At 55.2% G+C, this 23,808-nt stretch overlaps 2 protein-coding genes across 10 annotated transcripts in view; one reads left to right on the plus strand and one right to left on the minus strand.

Moving 5' to 3' along the window:
* The first annotated feature begins 726 nt into the window (after window positions 1-726).
* Window positions 727-7,654, plus strand: FSCN1 (fascin actin-bundling protein 1). The gene is made up of 5 exons (XM_015876616.2): window positions 727-1,609; window positions 5,097-5,253; window positions 5,640-5,761; window positions 5,886-6,053; window positions 6,174-7,654. The coding sequence occupies exons 1-5, from the start codon at window positions 787-789 to the stop codon at window positions 6,374-6,376; spliced, it is 1,473 nt and encodes a 490-aa protein (XP_015732102.1). The 5' UTR covers window positions 727-786; the 3' UTR covers window positions 6,377-7,654.
* A 598-nt stretch (window positions 7,655-8,252) lies between these two features.
* Window positions 8,253-23,808, minus strand: part of RNF216 (ring finger protein 216) — a 59,845-nt gene continuing 44,289 nt past the window's right edge. For all 9 annotated transcript variants that reach the window (XM_032447619.1, XM_032447617.1, XM_015876615.1 and 6 more), the window contains 4 exons: window positions 19,880-19,977; window positions 17,194-17,416; window positions 11,407-11,476; window positions 8,253-10,991 (listed from right to left, as the gene is read on the minus strand). In XM_032447619.1, coding sequence (XP_032303510.1) covers window positions 10,672-10,991; window positions 11,407-11,476; window positions 17,194-17,416; window positions 19,880-19,977 — 711 coding nt within the window. In that variant the 3' untranslated portion in view covers window positions 8,253-10,671. The remainder of the gene's footprint in view (window positions 10,992-11,406; window positions 11,477-17,193; window positions 17,417-19,879; window positions 19,978-23,808) is intronic.

Genomic DNA, 23,808 nt, shown 5'->3' on the forward strand with positions numbered 1-23,808 from the left:
AGCACAGGGGCTGGTGCTACAGAGTGGAGGCGGGAGGCTGCAGAGCATTGTGGGCTGGTCCCACAATTCAAGGAGAGCATTGCTTTGCAAGGAGGGGTCTCCCAATACCGCGGGGTCTTTGCATTGCAGAGGGATCCCTGCAGTGTGGAGAGGGCCTTGCATTGCAGAGGGGGGTCTTGAAAACAGGGGTGTTGTAGGATGCCATGGGGTTCATGCAATGCCGAGGGATCTTTGCAATGTAGAAATGAGTCTCGTGATGCAGAGAGGGTCTTGTGTTGCAGGAAGGGTCGTGCACTGCAGGAGAGGGCAACCTTGAAATGAATGGGGAGGGGTCGCAGTGCTGAGGAATCCTTGCCACGCAGGGTGGGCATTGCCATGCAGGGGGTAGTTCCGCTGCGTGGGGGTGATCCTGAGATCTGAGCGGGCTCTTGCTCTAACAACAGGGGGGCTATTGCAAGGAAGGGGGTGTAATGCAGCAAAGGGCCACTGCAGTCGTGGGGTATCGTAGTGGCGGTACTGCGGGGGGTGTATTGCGACATGGGGGTATCGCAGTGCGGGGTTATTGAAGCGATGGGGATGGCAGTGGGTACCGTGGGTGGAGGGTATGGCAATGTGGGGTTATGGCATTGATGGGGATGGCAGTGGGTACCGTGGGGGGGCTCTGGCGGCTCCGGGGGCCGCGCGGGGCGGGGAGGGGTCGTGGGGGCGGCGCCGCGCGGTGCTATAAAGGCGGCGGAGGGGGCGGGCGCGGCGGCGGCAGCGCGGAGCGGAGCCGAAAGTGCCACGATGACGGCGAACGGAACGGCGGAACCGGTGCAGATCCAGTTCGGGCTGATCAACTGCGGCAACAAGTACCTGACGGCGGAGGCGTTCGGCTTCAAGGTGAACGCGTCGGCCGCCAGCATGAAGAAGAAGCAGATCTGGACGCTGGAGCAGGACGGGGAGGATTCCAGCGCGGTGCTGCTCAAGAGCCACCTGGGCCGTTACCTGGCGGCCGACAAGGACGGCCGGGTGAGCTGCGACAGCGAGGAGCCGGGACCCGACTGCCGCTTCCTGGTGGTGGCCCACGGCGACGGGCGGTGGTCGCTGCAGTCCGAGCCGCACCGCCGCTTCTTCGGCGGCACCGAGGACCGGCTGTCGTGCTTCGCCCCGTCCGTGTCCCCCGCCGAGAAGTGGAGCGTGCACCTGGCCATGCACCCCCAGGCCAACCTCTACAGCCTGGCCCGTAAGCGCTACGCTCACCTGGGGCCGCGCCGCGACGAGCTGGCCGTGGACCGCGACGTGCCGTGGGGAGTGGACGCGCTCATCACGCTGCTCTTCGTGGATCAGCGCTACAGCCTGCAGAGCTGCGACCACCGCCTGCTGCGGGCCGACGGCCGCCTGGTGCCCGACGCCGAGCCCGGCACCGCCTTCACGCTGGAGTTCCGCTGCGGGAAAGTGGCGTTCCGCGACGGGGAGGGCCGCTACCTGGCGCCGTCGGGGCCCAGCGGGACGCTGAAGGCGGGGAAGAGCAATAAGGTGGGGAAGGACGAGCTGTTCGCGTTGGAGCAGAGCTGCCCGCAGGTCGTGCTGCGCGCTGGGAACGACCGCAATGTGTCCACCCGGCAAGGTGAGCGACGGGCGGGGAGCGGGACGCGCGTGGGTGACTCGGGGACGCGGAGCGTGGCGGCCCCGCGGTGCTTCTGCTTCTCCCTCGTCCCTCGGGCATCGATCGCTGCTCACGGTGCCCCCCGCGGCACAGCGGCCCCCCCCCGCTCCTCTCCCGCGGGGTCCCCCGCTTCCCTCCTTTGGATCTCTGCCCCCTGCGAACCTCCCGTCTCTCCATGACTGCCCCATCCCCCCATTCGCTTCCAGTACGGCGCTCTGGGTTCCACCAACCCCGCATTCCGCAGCCCCCCATCCTTACAACACAGCACCCCGGGCGGGGCGAGGGGCACGGGGAGGGGGTGCCATGCTGAGGGTGTATGGGGGTCTCTGTGGAGTCTCCCATGGCCGTGGCGGAGGCAGAGCCGCTCATTGTTCACCAACAAAGCCTCTCCCAGCCTCCATCCCCCATCCCTGAGCATCGTTCATCGCATGGAGCGGGGCTGCAGGATGCTGAGCTCCCCCATAACTGCGGGCCGCAGTGCCGCCCCCATCCCCAGCTCTGCCGGCGTTACACGGGGAAAGCAAAGCTCTGCCCGAGCGGAACCCGCACAAAGGCGCGGTGCCACCGCTGTGTCCCCTCCGTCCCCTCGAGGCCACCGCCATGTGCTCGGCTCCCCACGGCCGCGTGGCAGCTCCGCTCCACGGGCACCGAGCCACAAACACGGGGTTGGGAACGTGGGGGGGGGGAGCAAACCCGGGAGCCGCGGGGCACAGAGAGCAGGGATGGGTGCGGGCACGGGGCTGCTGCACAGAGAACAGAGCCCGGATTTTCTTTATATATATATATATATTTAATGATGTAACATTTCAAGGTTGCAGCATAACCCTGATCTGCACGCGGGGAGCTCAGCACTTTGCTGCGGGAGAGCGAGTGCTGCGTGCAGAACAGCCCCTGAGATAAAGGGGTTTGGCTGCGGGGGGGACCGATGTTGGGATTGGGGGAGAGAGGATGGGGGATGGAAATGGAGGGAGGTGGAGGGGGGATGGAGGTGAAGGATGGGGGGAGGATGGAGGGAGGATGGCGGTGATGGGAGGCTGAGCTGGAGGTGGTTGGAGGAAGGAGGGGGATGGAGGCAGGATGGCGGTGGCGGGAGGAAGAGGAGGGTGGAAGGAGAGGAGGATGGTGGGAGGCTGAGCAGGAGGGGGATGGATGGAGGAGGTTGAGGATGGCGGCTGTGGGAGGCTGGGATGGATGGATGGATGGATGGATGGATGGATGGATGGATGGATGGATGGATGGATGGATGGAGGACAGGGGGGATGATGGAGGCAGGCGGGCGCTGCCGCAGCGCAGGGGGAAGGGCTGCTGCAGCCCTTTGTCACCGGAGATGGGAAAACCAGATGTGGGGTGAGGTGCGGGCTGGGGGCCCCGCGCTGGGATGCAGGGAGGGGGGGAAGCAGCCCGGCCCCATGGCTTTGTGCTGGGCGATGGGGGCGGGGAGGGAAGGGGGGTGCAGATCTCCCCAGCAACGGGGGGGTCCCTGCAGTGCGAGGGCTTTTTCTGAGGAAAAATACTGCAGGGAGGGATCCGTGACAGTGGGGCTCAGTGTGCCCAGCAATGGGGCTGCATCCATCCCTTCGGGGTCCTGCTCAGCACCGAGGCTGGGGGCTACTGGGGGGTCTCTCCCTGCACCCAGATTGATGCAGAGCCCCCGGCCATGCTCAGAGTGGTGCTGAGCCCCACACTGGCCCCATTGCATTCATAAAAGCAAAAGCAGCAGAGCAGCGTGCAGCTTCCTTCCCTGCTGAATGGCTGCTGGTGGCTGCAGCAACAAAGAGCCCATTGTGGGATGGAGGGTCCCCGAGGGCAGAGCGCTGCCATCCTCCTGCCCTGCCCCCCTCCCCTGCAGACCCCACACCCTAAAGGTGGGCATAGGGTTGGGGAAGGGATGGAGTTCCTGTTGTCCCTCACTGGGCTGCACCCCTGGTGCTGCTTCTCCCGGATGAACATTGGTTGGGATTTGTTTCCTGGTGCAGTGTATTTCTGCTGGAAGGATGGGGAGGGGACGTGCAGGGCTCTGCAGGGGGATCTGAGCCATCCTGCTGGCTCCCAGCAGCATCTCAGGGCACACAGCAGGGCATCCTCTGAGCAAATGTACATTTATCCAGAGAGCCCTGAATGTGCTGCCCTTCCTTGCAGTTCTTCCCACAGGGCAGCACTGGGATTTCAGTTGCTTTGGGAGAAGGCAGTTGGGTGAGGGTTTGGACATCAGTCCTGAGATGCTGGAACCATCCACGTCCCTCCCAGCTGCCCTTGCTGGGGGCTTAGCAGAATATGCTCTGTCTTCACCTCCAGCCTGGCTCCATCCATGGTCATACATGTGGGGGCCCTACAGCCACCCTTTGGGTTCCTCCCCAGCCGTTGGGTGCCCACGCAGGGAATTTTTTGGGGCCCTCCCCCCTCCTTGCCTCCAGCTGTAATTAGCAGCTTTGTCAAGGTCAGGGAGCGTCGTGCTGGCTCCAGACTCTGCATTTACCAACAGCAGTAATTAAAGAACGCCCGCAGCGGGGAGCAGAGCAGTTCTGCTGGGGGCAGCAAGTGGGGACACGTGGCTGGGATGGGGGGGGGAGGGAAACAGAGGGACATGGTCGGGTTGCATCCACCCCCTGCAGCCCCAACCCTCCTGCTCCCTCACAGCCCTTTGAAGCCTCCCCCCCTGCAGCCCTAATTGCATTCCTTTCCGCTGACATGCAGTAACCCAACCCTGCGTTTGGGCTGGGGGGTGGTGGGAGACCCCCCCTCCCCCTCCATACCCCCCTCCTCTCTGTGGGCCCTGCGGCTGCTCCCCCGCCTGGCAGAGGATAAAGCAAAATCCCTCCCCAAACCCAGCCCAGGTGGGAGCTCGGGGGCACCTCCTGCTCCTCCCTTGCAGTGCAAAGCAGCTCCAGGCTGCACACTGTGTCTGCAGGCCCAGGACCCAGCAAAATACCCGGCACAGATAGAGCATGGAGGTGTGCACAGCACAGGGTCTGTGCAGGGGGCTGGACCTGTCCCAGCATCCCGCTGGGGGCTGCAGTGTGCTGGGGGGGCAGCGAGGTTTTGCTCTCAGTGCTGAACAAAGGCAGTGGGTTTGGCACTGCTTTCCATGCTGGGAAAGCAAACATTCCCTTCCAACAGGCAGCTCCTGCATGCAGCGTCTGCAAGGCACAAGGCCGGTCCTGTGGCAGATACACAGAGTGGCTGCCCCATCTCATGGTCCTTAAACACAGCCCTGAAGTGGGGATTCATGGTGGCACTGCTTTAATGGCTTGAGTCACCCTGCTGTCACCTCCCACAGCAAAAACAACACACGGCCTATTTGCATGTGAGATAGGCGAGTCTGTCTCCATTGGATTGTGTGCTGGAGCCCTGAGCTGGGGGCTGGCCCTGTGCATGAGCATCTGCATGGGAAGCTGGGGTTGGACCTGGATGCTTAGAGGGAGACCAACCTGTGTGCATATGGCTGCAGGGATGGACCTGTCGGCCAACCAGGATGAGGAGGGCGACCAGGAGACCTACCAGCTGGAGATCAACAAGGACACCAAGAAATGTGCCTTCCGCACCTACACGGGCAAGTACTGGACCCTCACCTCCAACGGGGGCATCCAGTCCACCGCCTCCACAAAGTGAGTCCCTGCCTCGTTCCCCCCACTGCTCTGGGACCCCTTTGCCTTCTCCATTGGGTGCGGGGATTTGGGCAGCAGGGAGGAACCCAGGTGCTCACCCCAAAATGAGAATTCCCAGGGCCTTGGGGAAGGCTGGAGCTGCCAAAAACATGGAATCATTGAGGTTGGAGAAGATCCATTTCCTAATAGCCAACCCGAGCCTCCCCCTGTGCATCTGAAGGCCATCATGTCTTGTGTTGCTGTTACCTGCTGTCCTTGGGGTTGGGGTCTTTTCTCACACAGCTTCCCCCATCCACCATAATCCCAGCCAACCTGGACACCCCCCTTTGGCTGTCCCCAACCCCTGGGTGTCCCCATATCCCCGCTGAGCCACTCTCTGCCCTTAGGAACGCCAGCTGCTACTTCGACATCGAGTGGTGTGACAAGCGCATCACCCTGCGGGCCGCCAATGGCAAATATGTGACAGCAAAGAAGAACGGGCAGCTGGCAGCTTCCATGGAGACAGCAGGTAAGGGATCCGGGGCTCTGAGGCACCCTAAGGGGGTGGGTGGGTGACAAATGGGAACACCACTCACCATGTCTATGGTGCCACCCACGGGACCCCGCACTCACGGCTGCTGTCCCCGGTGCAGGTGAGACGGAGCACTTTGTGATGAAGCTGATCAACAGACCCATCATTGTGCTGCGTGGTGAGCACGGCTTCATCGGCTGCCGGAAGGTGACCGGCACCCTGGACTCCAACCGCTCCTCCTATGACGTCTTCCAGTTGGAGTTCAACGACGGAGCCTACAACATCAAGGGTGAGCCTGCGGCCTGGGGTGATGTGTGACTGTCATTGCTTGGAGGGTCTGGGGGGATTTTTGGGGTTGGATGCCTCATCTGGGCCCTCATATTGGCTAATGGCTCCCGTCTGCCCACAGATACCACTGGGAAGTACTGGATGGTGGGCAGCGAGTCGTCCGTCACCAGCAGCAGCGATACACCCGTGGACTTCTTTTTTGAGTTCTGCGACTATAACAAAGTGGCCATCAAAATCAATGGCAAATACCTGAAGGGTGACCACGCTGGGGTCCTCAAGGCATCCGCCGACACCATCGACGCCTCCACCCTCTGGGAATATTGATGCACTTTAGCGTTACCTCCCATTGCCAACCTCTCTTTCCCCCTGTCTGTTTGGTTGGGTTGGGGTTTTTTTGGGGGTTTGGTTCTTTTTTTGGTTTAATTTCTCCTCTCTGTGCAAGGATTTCCAGCCTGGCTCGCCCTCCCCATAGAGCCCAGTGCGTGGTGTTGGAGGTGGATGCCCCCAGGGGCTGTTGTGCCCACTCTGGCTCTGAGCATCACCCCAGTCCTTCTATTTTCCCTTCCCCTATTGGAAAACAAACAAGAAGGAATAACTGCCCCACATTGGTGATAAGAGGACGGGGTGGGGGCACACAGCTCCCATTCCCTCCCCATTGCTGGGCATGGGCACCAGCTGGCAGCAAACCTGCAGCTGTCCGTATGCAGAACAAATTCCTTCACAAACGTTGCACAGTGAGATCTGCTCAGTACTTATTTTGGGTTTTTTTGGGGGTTTGGGTTTATTTTTTTCCTTATTGAATACTGGAACAGTGATGCCAATCACTGAGTGCCCATTGCCGGGCTGGGAGGCTCCTGTGGGTTCCTCCCAGGCTGCGGCCATGTGCCACCTCCTGACTGGAAACAGCAAGAAAGATTAATGACCAAAACAGTATTTTTGTTAGTCCGTATTTATGTACGCTGTCGGCAGCACTGTGCTCTGTGCTCATGGAACGATGCTGGCGATGCCCAGCTGTTCCTTAAGGTGTTGGGGCACTTCATCCTTCGGGCTCCCTGCAGACACCGCAGCCTTCCACCCCCAGCTCCAACCCGAGGGCTGTGGCGGTGCCACCGCTGTGCCATAACCCGGGGCTCTGCAGCCTTAAAGCTCTGCCATCCCTCCAACCAGGGCTCGGTGCTACGCTCCCACCGCCCCATCCCCAGCACGGGGACACCGCCTCGGCTCCAGCACCCGCTGCCTCCCAAGGAAGAAGTGTCCTGATGGAGCCCGGGTGGCCCCTCACCCTGGCGCACACTTTGCTGCCTTGTCACCCACTGTGTCTCCTTTGTCCTCCCCCCCCACCCCGCTCTGTGTGACTTTAGGTCCTCACCTCCCGTCTCCTGTTGTGACCCTCCGTAAGCATCTCACTCTGAAGTTTAATTCCACGGGGGGTTTTGTTCGTTTTGGGGGTGTTGGTTTTAGAACTTCTTGTTGTTTTTTTTTTTTTCCTAATTATTATTATTATTTTTTTTTGTAAGTGCCATTTGTATAACTTAAACAACAACAAATAGCTACAAACTGGAGAAAAGTGAATAATAAAAAGAAGCAAGAGCTGCATTCGGATACGAGCGGTGACGTGTGGTCTGTTGGGGCTCCGGGGGGGGGGGTCCTCACCCCATTGGCATCTATGGGGCACAGCCTGCCAGCTGGAGCTGTGGGTCTGGGGCCAGGCAGTGCTGGGTGATAGTGGTACCCATTGGCTCCTTCCTTCAGCCTCAAAGCAGTCGCTGGATGGAGGCTGGGGTGCATTTTGTGATGCCCTGCAGCCCCCTGGATGCTCCAGAGCTGCTGTGGGTCAGAACTGCTCCTCCTGTGCATTGGGGAGATAAAGAAAGGGGGGGAAGCAAAGCACCCCGTGCAGCGCATCCCAGAGCATGTGCGGGACCCTGTGCTGCAAACAAGGGCTGAGCAGAGGAAGGATGCGATTCCGCTGTTATAAACAAGGCCAACATTAAAGCTGTGCAGGAAACGTCAGCACTTCTCGCCTTCAGCCCCGCGCCCCGCTGAGCCGCGCTCACACCTCCTGGTTTCCATTTACAGCAGCGACTGGGAACCATTTTCTATTCCATTTCTCCCGACAGCATTTGGAGAGCATTAAGCTGAGAGGGGGGGAATGGGGATGTATCTGCTCCCCCCCCATCCCATAAGCACAGCCTGGAACTGGAAACCAGAATGCACAGATTTATTTACAAAAAAAAAAAAAGAAGAAAAAAATCCAAGTTACAATATAATACAGGGCAACCTCTGTACACACCGGATATGAGAAGGGTTTTTACTACCAGAAGGTAAATAAAAATATTCCTTTATTTTATTTCAATAAACCAACCTATTTGCTTTCGGCTTAATGTTATACAAAGTTGCAGAACATGCACGTCTTTACAGGGTTTGTTTCTCTTAACAGGACATTTTGCTAAGTGCAAATACTAAGGTTTCTCTTCCCACCTTTAAGGCAAGTTAAATGGGACACCGCAATTAACCATAATGAGTACCTGGTAAAGGATGCAGCCACGGCTCCTCCAGGGCACGAGGGGACACAACCAGACCCAGGGCTCTGCCAGCTGTGCAGGGTTTTTGCTTTTGTAACAGAACAACCCAAACCAGCAATGGACGCAAACATGATCAGGAAGCACCGCTGGGCATCTCCCAGGCCAGAGGGAAGGAGCAGCCCAGGCACAGGGCACCATGGCCATGCAGGGGAACAGCCCCATCCCTGCCCCTCTCTTTAACCCACCACAGCTCTCCCTGCAGTGGGACATCACTCTGGGGCAGCAGGATGAGCCCTGTGCCCCATGGAGGTGATGGTGCTGACCCACAGACATGGGGACAGAGCCCCAGCCATGGGGACACACCCCAGGCACCACCACCCCCCCATGCCACCTCCGGTACCTCCTCACCACCACACTCCTGTCCCTTTATCTCTGCGCTTCTCCCTGCTCAGGCTGAGGTTGCAATGGAGCCGTGCATCTCTGCAAAGCATCAAGAGGGAATGGAAGCCCAACTTTTGCTACCCCTGTGCTGAGGGGGCACACAGGAGCTGAACACGAGAGCAGCAAAGGGTGACACTGTGCCTGCAAGAGATCCTGCAGTGCTGCTCCAACGCAGAGCAGATGGAGCCAGATGAGCTGCAGCAGAGCACTGAGTGCCACCTCCATCCCCAGGGCAGAGGCACTCTGAGCTCCCACCACCCACCTGTCAGAGAGGTGGGCAGATCTCAAGCACATCGGCCCTGGGGCTGCCTCTGGGAATTAACTAAGGAGGAAAAATAACACAAATTGTATTAAAAAAAATAGATATAAGTGACAGCAGCAAGTAAATGCCACTGGGTTATTAATGTTAGAGACCATGGCACTGAGGGATGGGAACGCTTGGTAGGATACATTCAACCCACAGGAAATGTCTGAGAACAGACTGAACTCTGCAAGACAAGGAAATGCTACCTGACAAACAAACAGCCTGGGGACACCTGGATGGTGGGACGTGGGGGAAAGGCAGCAGGGAGCTGCAGGCTGGTTCTCAGCAGGGGACAGCAGGATGCAGCACAGCCCAAACAACCCGGGAACTACTGCACACGGGGTGGGTAAGAGCCAGCCTGGAGCTCCTGCTGGGTTTGCCCCTCTTGTTGGGGCTGTCCCAGACACAAAGCACAGCCACTGTGAGCAGAAGATGCTGGTGGTTACCAACACTTACACCACAGCACACATCACACACAGCTGCCTATTACCTATCCCTGACTGATGCCAGAAACTGGCATGTTCCGCATGGGAACAGCAAAAGGAAGGGCATGTGCTGGATGCTGGGGGCAGCTTCCTGCTGGGGAAGAACACCTGAGCCCCCAGGAGGGGCAAACTGTGCTCTCAAGGATCGGGGTGGCCGAGTTTTCTGCTTCCTGGAGCCCTGAGATGGGATGTGGCTGTGGGCTGCAGGACAAGAACTGAGAAATGAAATGGCTGCTGCATCCCCTCACTCCTTGCAGAGTGAGAAATGCTAAATACACTATGTTAACTTGGTTTGGAACAATTTATTTCTGCTGGGAGGTGTTAGCAGGTTACAGGGATGCTGGAGAAGACGGGAACCCCAAACCTTGGGCTTAGGGCAGCCAAGTCCCATTACCTTGTTCCTGAAGGTCTTACTCAGGTGCCAAGTCCCTCCTCCCTTCCCACAGGACTCAGGCTGTTGCAGCTGCTCTGGCCAGCAGGGAGGTTGGAGTTTTGGAAGACTCCCAAGGATCTTCTGTATCCCCTGTGCTCCATAAGTCTCATTTACCCTCCCAGCAGCTGTCTGAATAGTCTTTGCCAAATAAAAATAAAAAACCAAAAAAAAAAACCAAAAAAAACCAACAAAATAAAAAAGGACTCCCAACATAGGAAGAGACCTTGGAAATGCAGCACCAAGCCCTGTTGCAGGACAGGTTGAAATGTTTGATTGTAAAGGTCCGGAGAAGCTATAGATAAGGGTGTAGTGCAGGTGTGTGTGAGTCACAGCAGCTCCCCTTGCAGCTGGTTATGGTGGGGGCTGTAGCAGGACGGGGTGATGTTACTGGGGGGCTTCGTCCTGCAGTGACCAACACTATTCAAACCAGGTCAGAAGCGGTGCCGAGGCTGAGGGCCGAAGTGCATAGGCAAGTTGTGCTCCAGCTGAACGTTGATCTGGGGAAAATCATAGTTCACCCTCATGTTGGGCAATGGGGGCACGTAGGGGGCAGGGATGGGGCCGATGTTGAGGGGGATGTTGTTGTACATGGGACGGACGGGAGGCAGAGGGAAAGGAGGGTGCACAAAGGGGTAAGGAGGCATCCGTGGCTGATGGAGGTTCTGAGGAACGGGTCTGGGGATGACTTCAATTCTCTGCATTTTCTCCATGGGCTTTTCCACCGGAGGGCCGATCCGCTTGAAGCTGTTCTCTGCAGAGGAAGGAAGCGGAGGAACCAGTCATCCTCCTCACCAGCCTTGGCCTGCAGTCTCACACCCACCATCCCCAGCACGTTCCTCAAGCACTCTTGCCCCTTCTCCTCCCAGAACATCCTTGCTCTCACTCCCTGCATGGAGCATAGGCACGAGGTTGGAAGGTTGGCTCCTTCCATCAGCAGCACAGCACGAGCACACTCATGTAGGGCTGCCCCCTGCGTGCCTCTGTTCCCTTTTCTCCCCACTGTCCCACCAACACCTGCAAGCAACACCACTTCAAAGCCAGGCAGGTTCCCAGCAGGAACAGTGCGATGGTTTGCATGCAGTGTTGGAAGAAGGCAGCAAACCCAGAGCTGGGAGCCCCACACTCTGCAGTCATCCTTGGTCTGATCTCAAAGCACAGCAACTTACCTCCATTTTTCTTCCTCTGCTCCTCTTCAGCCTCCTTCTGAATCTCTTGAATTATCTTCTCGTCATCCTCCTAGGAATCAGAGCATAAAGAATCAGAATAATTCCTGCTGTAGCTGCTTTCTATTCTCTCAGCACAGCTTTTGGCATGAGTTTGTACAGGAAAAGAGACAAATTCAGCTGGGTTGTCTTTGTCCAGGATGCCCCATGGTCAACCCAAAGCAAAGCTGTGACAAGGGACTGCCATACGAGCAACGTGCACAGAGCCAAGCTGGCTCCATAGAATATACCTAAGAGGCTTAGATCAGCTTTCCAGGGAGATCACTGCTAAAATTCATTGCCTTGATGGAAACCAGAGAGCTGCAACCCAGCTCCGCCCATCCAAAGAGTTGCTGGAGAGCCGTTAATCTTCTCAATGGCAATCGTCTATTAAATATTTACACTGTGCGAGCACTTCTTGAGTTTTTGGCCCAGCAGCTGGAATTAACACAACTTAAATCCTGGCTCTAGTAGCTAAACGGTGCCGTAACGAGGCCATTTAGATCTTATCTGTAACTGTGAGGAGGACATAAATCACAGCACGGTGCTGTAATATCTATCCAGATGTCATAGCTGGAATATTCAGACCCATTGCTCAATGGGAAATTGAAAGCATCCCTCTGCCCATCACCTTTTCCTTTTTCTCAACCCAACATCTCAGCAGTCAGACCCAGGGTCACTGTTGAGCATCAGGTGGCTGCAGGGACCCAGCACTGCTGCTGGCACCTCCTTGATCAAGTGAAGGGAGCACAGAAAACAAAGCACTGGAAGAAGACCATGGAAGTTCTGAGCTGGCTGAGAAGGACACCCATGGCACCCATTTTGAGCAGTGCTCTGGGACTACATTCAAAATACGCTGCAGGTGCCTTTGGCACAGCCAGCCTTCCCAGCCCCACACGTGTCCGGCAGCACCAGAACCTTGCTGCTCTGCTCCCACCACAGATAAGGTTTCCCCGGGAGACAGAAGTTATCTTCATCTGCACAAAGCCACTGAGCTCGGCACCTCCCTCCCTTGGATTGCTCTTTGAATCAATGGTTAAATGAAGGCCTTCCAGCATGTGGTATTTCATCCAAGCGGGTTGTTTCCATGGCCCGTTAATTACAGCCTATCCATCTCCATAAAAAGTGCTGAAGAATGGCTCTTGTGAGCCTGCACGGAGCTTCTGATCACCCCACGAGCATCAGATTGCAGCTGGAAAGCAGCTGAGCCAGACAGCACAGCTCCTCACTGTCCAGGCAGTGCAGGGATGGCCCCGAAGCTTCAGGATCTGTTCAGTTTTGTCTCATGGATATTGTTTTTCAACACCATTGGAAACCAGATTAGCTGCCTCTCCCACCCCACTGCTCTTAATGGAAACATCCACCTGTGGGTTGGTTGTTTTTTAGGCTCTATGGAAAGAAGATAACAAGCTCAACAGAACACTATTCCCCCCATTCCCTTTCCTCACACAGAGGTAAAAATCTCACCTCAAAGCCTAGAAATATGCAGGTTCTCTTCTACTTAAAGTCTGAGTCCAGAATTAGCTTTCTAAAGCAGTGCTTTCCAGATGCTGCCATCCTACTGCCATCAGAGTGCTACCAGCCACGGGTCCATCCCATCCCATCCCATCCCATCCCATCCCATCCCATCCCATCCCATCCCATCCCATCCCATCCCATCCCATCCCATCATCGATCCCTGCAGAAATCTGAGGGCTCAGACCATCAACAGCCCAGCTCCATAGGATCCTCCTGCAGCAGGGGCCATTTGACCCCGCGTTACCCTGCAGCTGACCCCTGCACCACATTCAGCCCTACAGAGCCATCTGCCCGCACCCCCGGGATGCTGCTCCAATCACTGCAGCTCCTGGAGCGGAGCAAAGGCACAAAGCAGCAAACCCCCATCTGTCAGAGCTGCAAAGCGAGCCCTGTCCGCAGGGATAACATAAACCACATCACCTTAAGTGCAGAGCCCATCTGCAGAAAGGGGCAGACCTTGCAGGCTGGGACCCATTAATATCAAGGGAACAAAAATACACTGCACAACATGCACCTTCCTGCTTAGAAGCAGGAGCTGACACACACTGGGTTTGGCACAACACACTGGGTTCGGTAGCTGCAGTATTTCGGCAAGACCCACATTCCAGCTGGAACAGAACAGGGAGGGGGATGCATGCAGTGAGGTAACTGGGGGCTACTTGGAAGGACAGCTGATGTCATGAGACCTGGCTATTGCATTCTGCACCGTCAGGAGCAAGAAATAAGCCTGACCCCTCTGCATTTGTAGGGATTCATTTAGGAGCAAAGGGCCCGCACCAAAAAATAAGGTTTTCTTTGCCACGCTCGGGCTGGTTTGGTGCTGATGTCACATGGGGTGGAGGCACCGTTTCAAAAGCCTCCTGTGTCTGTTTGCTGAGAGGATTCCCAACCCTTCATAAGGGCTGGATGATGATTTTCATCACCCGCTTGCAAGGAGGCATTGATCCCATCGAGTTCACAGTCATCTTCCCGTCAGCTGCCATCGCCTACAGCAAGAAGAGATGAGGAAGGGAAAAGGCAGAGCCCTGAGTGCTGGGGGGTTTGAGGTATCAGAACAAGGAGGGGTCCCTTGGCTGTGAGGGACAACATGAAGGGTGATGCTGCAGCACGGGAGGAGGGGAAAGGTGAGGGCTGCTACCCCTCCCTATCTGCAAGTGCTGCAGAAAGCAAGTGAGGTTATTTGCAGCACCTGCCACAGCACTGACTGACACAACAGGGCCGTGCGTGCCCATGCTGTGAGCAGCATCACACAGCAGTGAGCTGGGCAATGCCTGGTGCTGGGGGCTGCACCCAGAGCAGAGCTGGGCACGGTCACAGAGCTGCTGGGAAACATGGGAGGAAGGAAATGCAGCAGTGAGAGATAATGAGAGCACTGCCAGCCACGCAGGGCCAAGCCTCAAACAGGACCCCCCTGCTCAGAGCAGCATACCCACAGAGCTTTGGAAAGCGCTGCTTTTAGCTGTTGTGCTTCTCACTGCCTTCCTTAGTTATTAAGTGCTGGAGGAAAACGGCTGCTGCCTCCTGGGATGGAGACCAGGACTGGGGCTGTTTGGGCTGCACTCCCTGCCCGGCCTTCAGCAAGAGGCTGGGGGTGTATCTGCCACCGTTACCTCCTCCCACTTTCTGCCATTCCACATATGTGTGGCCACAGCCGTTCCCAATCAACTCGCAGTGATTTTCAGGCCAAAGGACTGCAGGGTTTTGTTTCAAATCATTCCCAGATCGGCTGCAGGGCGGTGGGGGCTGCTCCTGCAGTGCAGAGTGGGAACAGGAGCAGTGCTGCAGGGGGGGAGCAGAGAAACGCAGTCCTTTTAGCAACAGCCGTTGCTATTGGTGCATCTTGATGGCTTTCTGGGCATGCCATGAATTCACCATATGCTTCTGATTAAGGCACTATAGAGCATGTTGGAAAGAAACTGAGTTTCGAGGGTGTTTCCCCACCACTGCAGACTTCCCTTCAAACACTGAACTCACTGCATTCCATGCACTTCCTCGATGCAGCTGCGTTTTGTCAGTCTTTGTTCAGCAGCTCCTGGCAGCAGTGCTGGAAAGAGGGATAACTGCATGGCTGCAGCAGAACATTGATCGTGGTGCGATGGCTGAGCACGGCTGCAGCTCATCTCCGAGCCTGCAAGCATCGCCCAGTGCTTGTGAAGCATTACAGTGCAGGCAGCAGCCTCTCCTTACAAGCAGTCAGAAGGGTCTGCTTTATTCTCCCAAGATCACGGCAGACAAAGACGCACAGATGCTGCTGCTCCCTGAGTCCTTCATTCTGAACCCGAGCCGTGAATAGGTCCATTGATCCTCCATCAAGAATCGCTTCAGACTCAGAAAACCTTAAACGGACGGTGAAGAACAAAGCTGCCCTATTTTAAAGGAACTCAAATTCTGCCTTCAATAATGAGGGATTAAACCCAGGCAGATTTTGCCACCAAAGTGTGAAACTACCCAGCCCAGGTCTAACAAAGCTGCAGCCTGTGGCCGTGAAATAGAAACAGACGGTGCTCCTGTGACTGCACCATGGTCTGCTGTGAGCACAGCTCTGCAGAACACCACCAGCCCATCACCCCCTAAAAGCCACATTTTGGTGGCAATTGTGTGCCCTCCCCATCCTGCAGCAGGAGATGCTCCTGGGCAATGGGCTGCAAAGCCCACCATGGGCAGGCCTGTGTCCTCTGCCTTTGTGCACACACTGAACAGGGCTGCAGCTATAACAGATGCACTCACACACGGACAGCACAAGGCATCCACTGATCTCAATGGAATGAAAGAAACGGAACAAAAAGAGGAAATGGAAGCAAGGAAGGCCCAAGAAGATGCCATGCCAACAGCCCCGGGGTTGGACAGCATCACCCCAGACAAAGGACAGGACACTGCAATGGCATTTTGCAGATTCACATCCCCACGTGCAGATCCACACTCACATCTCCTGCATCACCTCCTGCTCACAGAAAGCAGATCACCAGGAAGGACCGCACCACAGCCTCTAACAGCACCACTCACAATGGGCAACGCAAACTGAAGCTCATCATTGCACCCTGAGAAGCCAACAGCTGAGTTTCACGTTATTCTCTGCACTGCAGCGAGGGCACTCACCCTGCTTCAACTCCCCAGAGGACCAAAAGCAAAGCAGGCAGTGCCAGCTCTTTGCTGACGGTGGGAAATCTTTCTCTGCCACAATATTGGTTAATTAGAGAGCTGGAAAGGGCCCGGTGACAGTGCCTTCTTTGTGCTGCCTGCTTATTTATTTATTTTAAAGTACAGTATGAGCTTTTTTGAGAGGCCCCATGTTTTCTCTGGCTCGGAACAAACGCCATTACTGAGCACAATCAGCATCCTGACGGGAACAAAGGACTCAGCACCACGTTGTGTCCCAGTGGGAAACAGGGAGGGGCTGTGGGGCTGTGGGATGGCACAGCCATGCGTCCCAAAAGGGGGTACCTGGAAGCAGGTGCCTCTGTTTAGAGTAACACTTCTCACTGACAGATAACACACAATATAAGCAGGCAAGAAGAGGACTAAGAAGCTTGCTCTGGTAGAAGGAAGAGATGCAGTGCCTTTGCTTTTTGCTCCATACGAGCTCAGGATTGTGCACATTCCCAGCAAGAGATGCTGTGAGCAGGCTGGCAAGCTGCAGCATCCTGAGACAAAGGAGCATTGGAACAAGTGAAGCCCAAAGAAGCTCTGAGAAGGCAGATCCACACTCACACTGCTCTGCTACTCTGCTGAAATCGGGAGATTCAGCCCCTGCCTTTGGATTTCTGGTACGGACAACCTCTACTCATAGAGCTGCTGCATGAAATCGCCCCATCCCGCAGCTACAACAGCATTACAGTGCAAAGTTTCAAGTTTCTTACTACAGCTTCCCTCACAGCACAGTGGTATTTCAGTTCTTCCTTTGCAGCTGTTGACAACAGCCGTGAGAACGGACACAATTGCAGCTTTGGCCCTTTGGCTCACAGGGATTGGCAGAGAGAGAGAGAAGCAGATAAGCAGAGCTATGGGGCACCAGGAGGACAGCAGGTGCAGAGCCACAGCAAACAGCAACCCGGATGCAGAGCTAAGAACAAGTTGTGGTCAGATGGGACTCCGTGCTGATGTGGGCTTAGAGGAAAAATGTCACACTGCCTAAAAACACTCGCTTCTCTTCATTGGAAAGCATGCATTGCAATGGCACTGAACGATAACTGAAATCAGAGCGCAAACTGCTCCCCAGCATCCTCCTTCACTTACTGTGGGATCCGTCCAGAGAGAGCACTTGGTGCAGTCCTGGCAGGGAGCACCAGGTGAGCGGGGGTGCTGGCAGAAGTGGTCGTAGCCATTGATGGCAGCCCTGCACAGGTAGCACATCTGAGCTCCGCAGCGGCACGACATGCGGTTGCAGCCCTCTGATTTGATCAGGCCGGTCCCACACTTGTGGCATTTTCTGATTCGAGCTGCTGTCATTTTCTCTTCTCTGCGACACAAAGAGGAGAGGAAGGAGGATTAGAGAAGGAGTGTCTGCATTCACCAGTGCACTACCATTCCTGCCACTACATCCCAGCAGCCCCACAGCCCCGCTCCCACTTCTTTCCTCCTACACCATCTCCACAGTCCGATGCTGTTCCAAGGAGGTCTGGGCTCAGCTCCACTTGGAGCCAACCCATGACAACTCGAGAACAAATTAAGTGAAAGAAAGTCAATGGCAGCCTGCGTGCTACAGCCCTGATTCTGGTTTCCATGCGAGCCAAAACACAGCGGTGCTGGGCTCCGGATCGGGAGGAATTCACACCATAAGTCAGGAGACCAAAGGGCACAACAGATTCCTGCCTCGGCTGTGAAGAAATACAGTCAAGGAGATAAAGCTTGGGAAAAGCAAACTGCTGTGGTCATCTGCCAGCTAGTTTAGTGCCCGGCTGTTGCTGCGGCTACAAAGATGCCATGATCGCATAGACTGCTTTCAATCCCGGCTGCTGTGCTACAGATTTATTTGGCTTCTGTTAAGTTTAAATCAGTGGCTGAAAAATAATCACAATTTTCCCCACAGAAACTCAGCTTTCCCAAGAAGATGCTCTGCATAATTTTTCCAGAGGTTATTCCTTTAGGTGTGCAAGACAGGGAGGGGTGGGAAGGCAGCGCAGGGCACAGTCCCTGTCCCCAGCCCCTGTCCCCAGCAGGCAGCCAGGAAGGGACACGCTCTGAGAAAGGTTTGGCTCGTGGCAATGCTGTTTTGGCACAGAACTGGAGGAAAGCATCGGTCACTTAATTAAAAGACTTAAGAATACAAGTTGTCAGCCTGAGGGCCAATTTTATGACCGCTGGGGATCACGTTACAGTTTAATTCGCAGCCGAGAAGTGAAATTTGACGACAGCAGAGGGAAGGGACTGCATTTGGACAGAGGGAGGCACGGCCCCTTGGCTGCGCTGACCCTGCAGCACAGAACCAGCAGCCAGCATCTCCACCCAGCTGCTCCAGGGGATCAGCAAAGCCTGCACGCGTTTGGGAGATGACAGGGTGGGATTTTTAAGGAGGATCCCAGCAACAGAGCAGGCAACAGCACAGCCCCTCAAACTGCTTCATACACAAAGCCAGAGGAGAAGTGAATGGCGAGCAGAAAAACGAGCAGCCAAAAGTGGGGATTTCAGCTGCCTTGCAGCTACACCAAGCTCCCCTGCAGCTATATCCAGCACGATGCGTGCCCAGGCTTTGGGAAATGGGCTAAGAATAGACAGGAAGGAAAAAAATCAACTTGAGCCTGACTGCTCTGAGCAGCAGCTGCTCTTCCCTCCTCTGCTCAACAGGATGCTGCTGATGCAGACTTTTTTTGGAAACTCTGAGCGAGGCAGGAAGCTTGGCCTGAGCTCCAGCTGTGCTTCCCTTTCCTTACGCAGGGCTTCAAAAGGAAGCTCTCATTGTATGGTGCAGTGCGGCTCACCTATCTGCTGCAATGATCTGCCAAAAGTTTTCAAACCGCTTTGCTTTTTGTGTTTTTTTTCCATATTAGGGACATGACAACTTGTTTCTCCTCCTCCTCACCCCTCTTTCCTATAGGGAAAGGAGTGGCAAGAGAAAGAAGCCATATCAAATCTGTAACAACGTTCCGCTCTCAAGTACAGGCTGTGGGATGAGCAAGCAACAGTCATTCAGCTTCACAGCGGTGGAGCTTTCCAACCTCTACTCATACCAGACAGACTGAATCAGAGAGGAAAGGATTGGGCAACGCAGGCAGTTCCCGTCGGGCTGTGCCAAACATGCAGCCCTGCGGCTCAGCCCTCACTCGTTTCCTAAAGCCAGCGGATTTTGTCATGTACTGCAGCAAGGAGAGAAACGAGGCCTTCCAAAGACATGAGGGACACATCTGGGTATGTCAGAAAGCGACTCTATTCCGTAAAGATTCCTACCAACCAGTTAGAAGCACAGATGAGCACCTTTGCTTCACAAAGCCGTGGCTGAGTAAGCCACTCTTCAGCATGTTGTCACCAGTTGAGATTTTCAAATGGTCCTGAGCTACTCTGACTCAATACACACCCCTGCCTCTCACAACACCTCCCTTCTGCCCCAGGCGAATGGAGGCAAGACTCAGCGGGCTTTCTCACCTCTGTGAGTCTCTCCAGGTGCTGGCCTGTGAGACATGGGGCCAGCCAGAGCAACAGGCCACGCTGCCAACAAGTCTCCCACGTTCTCAGGTTACCACCTGGATCCGCTGCCAATTACCTTTCACAGAAAGAAAGCCCATCCCAGGGGCTGTCTGCCCCCTCCAGCTTGATGTCTTCAGAACACAATGGAAGGCATTGACACCCAGCAAGGCTTCAGGGCTTCCAACATTTACAAGAACAGCTGAGTTTCTTATCCCTTCCTCCACACCAGTTCTGTGCCTGGTGTATTGCTGTTATAATTTTACCCACTCCTCATCTGTGCCAGCTTGTGGGGTTCACTTACATGGATGTCCTATACTTGATGTCGTCCTTCTCAGCCAGCTGCTCGCAGGTGAGGTTCATGTGCTCCTTCCACAGCCCCTGGCACTTCCGACATGTTTCCTGAGGAAGACAACAAGCATTAAAGGATGAGAAGACCCAGCACACCACTAAGAGCATCAGGGACTGGAAGAATTCCCATCTTTTCCCAGTACATTGCAGATTCTTACTTGAGGATGGGGCTGGCTGTGTAGAAATATGAGGGCCCAGAAGGTCTGTCCTCCAGTATAGACCACAGCGAGTCCATCAATAATAGGAGCAATGGGGTGGTCTTCAAGGCATGAGAACCCAGGAACAAAACACAACTGGAGCTACCAACAACAGTGCAAAACAAGTCCATCCATACCAGTCTACCTAAAACTCATGGAACAGCCAACAGCTTGGCTGCAAACTTGCAGCAGCAGGCTGCAGACATGAAAACACAATGCTGAAGGTCAGCAGGCCTGTGGGTTTCCTGACCCAAACCTTTCACCTTCACACAAGGGCCTTTCAGATCAGCACACGCTGCAAAGCTTGTCAGTGTTTTGCTGCTGCATTGAGAACTGCTTCATCCCACAGGCATGAGAGTCTACACTCAGCTTGGTGAAACCTCACTAAATAAAGTTAGGATGGCTTACATGAGTAAACAGCTGAAAAGCAGGATGTGGACACACATCCACAGAACAGAGGTGGCATAGCAACAAATATTTATGAATTGAACCAGAACAGCTGAACTAAATTTAAAGCAAGTGACCAAACTCTCTTGTTCCTATAAACTCTCCAGCTAAAAGGCTCAGCCTGGCTGGTAGAGCTGCACAGAGCAGGAGCTGTGGAGGCTCTGCTGCCAACAGAACTTGGACCAGCACTGGGACACGGTTGATTTTCTTCATTGGCCATCCAAAGAAAACATAATTTTGTTTTGGGTCAAACAAGAGATTTTCCTTTAATTTGAGAGAGATTAAAAAACATCCAAATCAAACTTGGAAGAAGAGCGTGTTTTGTGATCCAACTGTTTCATCTTCAGGATGGCTGGGACTCAGCCTTTAAATCCAACCTCCCCTGGCAGGAAAACCATCTGGCTGCAAAGCATCCTCCCTCCCTCCCTTCCTCCACCACGCGGCCCCACCAGCCTTGCCCTGCTCCAGTCATACAACCAGAGCACTGAGACAACCCCCAGTGTGCTTTTAACAAAGAAACTGGACATTCAGTGAACATATATCACCATTTGCTGCTGTCTAACCAAGTTCTCCTCTGCTCAGAGACACACGTAGGCAGCAGAGAGCTTTTGATCAGCCATCAGACAAACAGGACGGAGACCAAAGCTCCCAAGGAAGCTGCCCCTGGGAGGGTGACAAATGTTGACTTGTTTGTGCTCTCCAGGAGATGCCTCACAGCTTGGGCTTTCATCTCAGGAATTAAGGGCCCCTCGTGCAGCTTAGCAGACAGGATACTTCCGCACCTTGCAGGGCACGGGGCTGTAAGAAGGTGAAAGCCATGCATCCCAAAGCATCACCAGCCCTCCTTCCCCTTTCAATCACCACTCGGGCCGTTTCAAGATCAGAAGTGCTGAATGGCCGTGCACAGCAAGGGTTAAAAGCAGCCCTGCTACACGGAGCCACTTTCACATGCCAGCAACAAAGATCTAACAGCTTTTTGCCAGAAGGGTTGGCAGGCTCTCCAGCCAGGAGCCTGCAATTCCCAACTACTTCACTCCAGGAGCCTCTTTCGCTGCCCAATTAGATGCCCGTCCGCAGCAGATGGTGCTGCTCAGGGTTTGGTACCAAGCCCCCCCCTTTGCCTTTTGCCATTACACCACCCTCATTTCCAACACCGTGGTTAAATAATGCCTTCCCCTTGAGCTGTTGCTGCTTGCCCAACATTTGTCTCCTACACTTGGGAAAAAGGATTCCTTGACAGTCGAGGAGGAAGAAAACAGGCACAGCACGCAGCCTCACGAACACCCCACATTCCTCCCTTTGGGGTGAGCACCGTGCAGTCAATGCCATGGGTGCTGGGCTACGTGTGGATCACACGTGGGGTCCTGCCCATAGGGAGCTGTGGCTGAGCACTACAAAGAACAGACCTCCACCACTTCAACTCCTGACCCCAGCTGGGTTCAGCCCATGCCAAGTACAGCCCCTGACCCCGCTGCCTCCTCCCAGACTGAGATAGGACGGATGTGAGGATGCAGGAGCTGCTAACAGATCTGCACACAACTCCCCTCCCTGCTCTCCCAACACAATGGGCCATTGTCTGTGGGTACAGGAGCTCCCATTGGATCCCTCTGCACAAAGGCCTATGGTTCAGGCAAAGGGAGCTGCTCCAACGCCATAACCGCAGTCAGAACAGCAGAACAACCTTTTGCATTTCTATGCTCCCCTGATTCAAACCTGCTTGGCCGATGGGAGGTTTTGCACCTCTCATGCAATAACAATTCTGATCTCGACAGAACTTCCACAGAGGGTTCTTTCATTTCAGGAGCAGCTTTTTGCTCGATAAGGAAACGTACTCCACCATTTCCATATTAATGAATCTAAACACACAGTAGGACGGCTGATTTTCTCTATTGTATAACCTTGGCACCAAGACAGGCTACCACACAACAAGGCAGCTCTAAACCCACATAGAGGGGGAATGCATCCTTCCCACCCCCCGCAGCTTCCACACCCACCCCAAACCTAAGAGGCTGCCTGGCTTCTCCTTCAGTGCTTAGTGAGCAATAGGCAATGCTGCAAAGCATGCTTCACTTGGCTTTTAGCAGCACGTCAGTTCAATTCCTCATGAACCCACTGCATTTCTCCTGCAGTTCCCAGCCCACACCTACAGGCAGGTACAGATATACAGCCCACACTTCAGGTTTGGAGGAGCTTTGGCACTGGGAACGGTGCACGGATGCAGGAGATTAAGGATCTCCTGCCTGCAGCATCTGCCCCAGCCTGGCAGGCAGCCTGGGACAGCCCACAGGGCACCGGGCCGGGACAGCAGAGGGGAGGATGTGATGGAGAGGGTGTTCCATGGCTCTGTAATCTCCTCGCCATGCAGCTGTTGGAGGCAGAGCTCTGTTTCCTCTCCCCGGCCGCCAGGAAGCAGCCGGGATTAACACAAACAGTTTGGGTTCAGGAGGATCCTTTGTTCCCAGGGTCAGCAGCTTTCTGTGCTGGTGCAGCCTGAGCTTTGGGCATCGCAACCTTTGAAGGCCCTTCTTAATTGCCCCTGCACCTAACGAAGGCGGAAGGAAACACCTTATGGGATTGGCCCTTCCTCAGCACTTCCACTGCTCCTCGCACCGCAGACGCTGCAGTTTTAAAACACAGCCCAAACTTATTTCCTTGTGACTCCACCCTCCACTAAAAATAACCCCGTGAGCTCCAGCCCACGGATGGTGGGGGGGGAAAAAAAGCCTCAGCATCCCCTCGGCCCCACATTGCTGCCAACCTGGCCGAGCTGCACGGGTAGAAACAGAGGATGCAAACACATGAGAGGCTATTTGCACGGCCCACGGCATTCCTGCGTGCCTGCTGCTCCTGGAGGAGTTCACACGAAGCCATTTACTGACTGAGCAAAATGCAAAGAGGGGCGGCCACGAAATAAAAACACGAGACAAGCTCAGTGTAACCAACAGGCAGCACACGGGGCTGTCATCGCCGCCCTCCAGCTCGCAGCGGTGGCTCTGAGCAGAGCCCAGTGCTTCCTTAACTCTCCATATGCTGTTAATTAAATCCTCCTGCTGCCGCCCCACGGCCCCCCCCAGTCCTATGGATGGGCACACGGGGATGCTGGTGGCTGTGCTCCCTGCTGGGAGCCAAGGGGAGGCGAAGCACATCGCAGCCCTTTGACGCTCGCTGAGACCCAGATCGATTCCCTGCTCCTTCCTGCTCTTAGAGACACAATAGTGCAGGGCTAACCTCAAACCAG

This window comes from Coturnix japonica, chromosome 14 (genome assembly GCF_001577835.2).
Source record: "Coturnix japonica isolate 7356 chromosome 14, Coturnix japonica 2.1, whole genome shotgun sequence".
Lineage (NCBI taxonomy): Eukaryota > Metazoa > Chordata > Aves > Galliformes > Phasianidae > Coturnix > Coturnix japonica.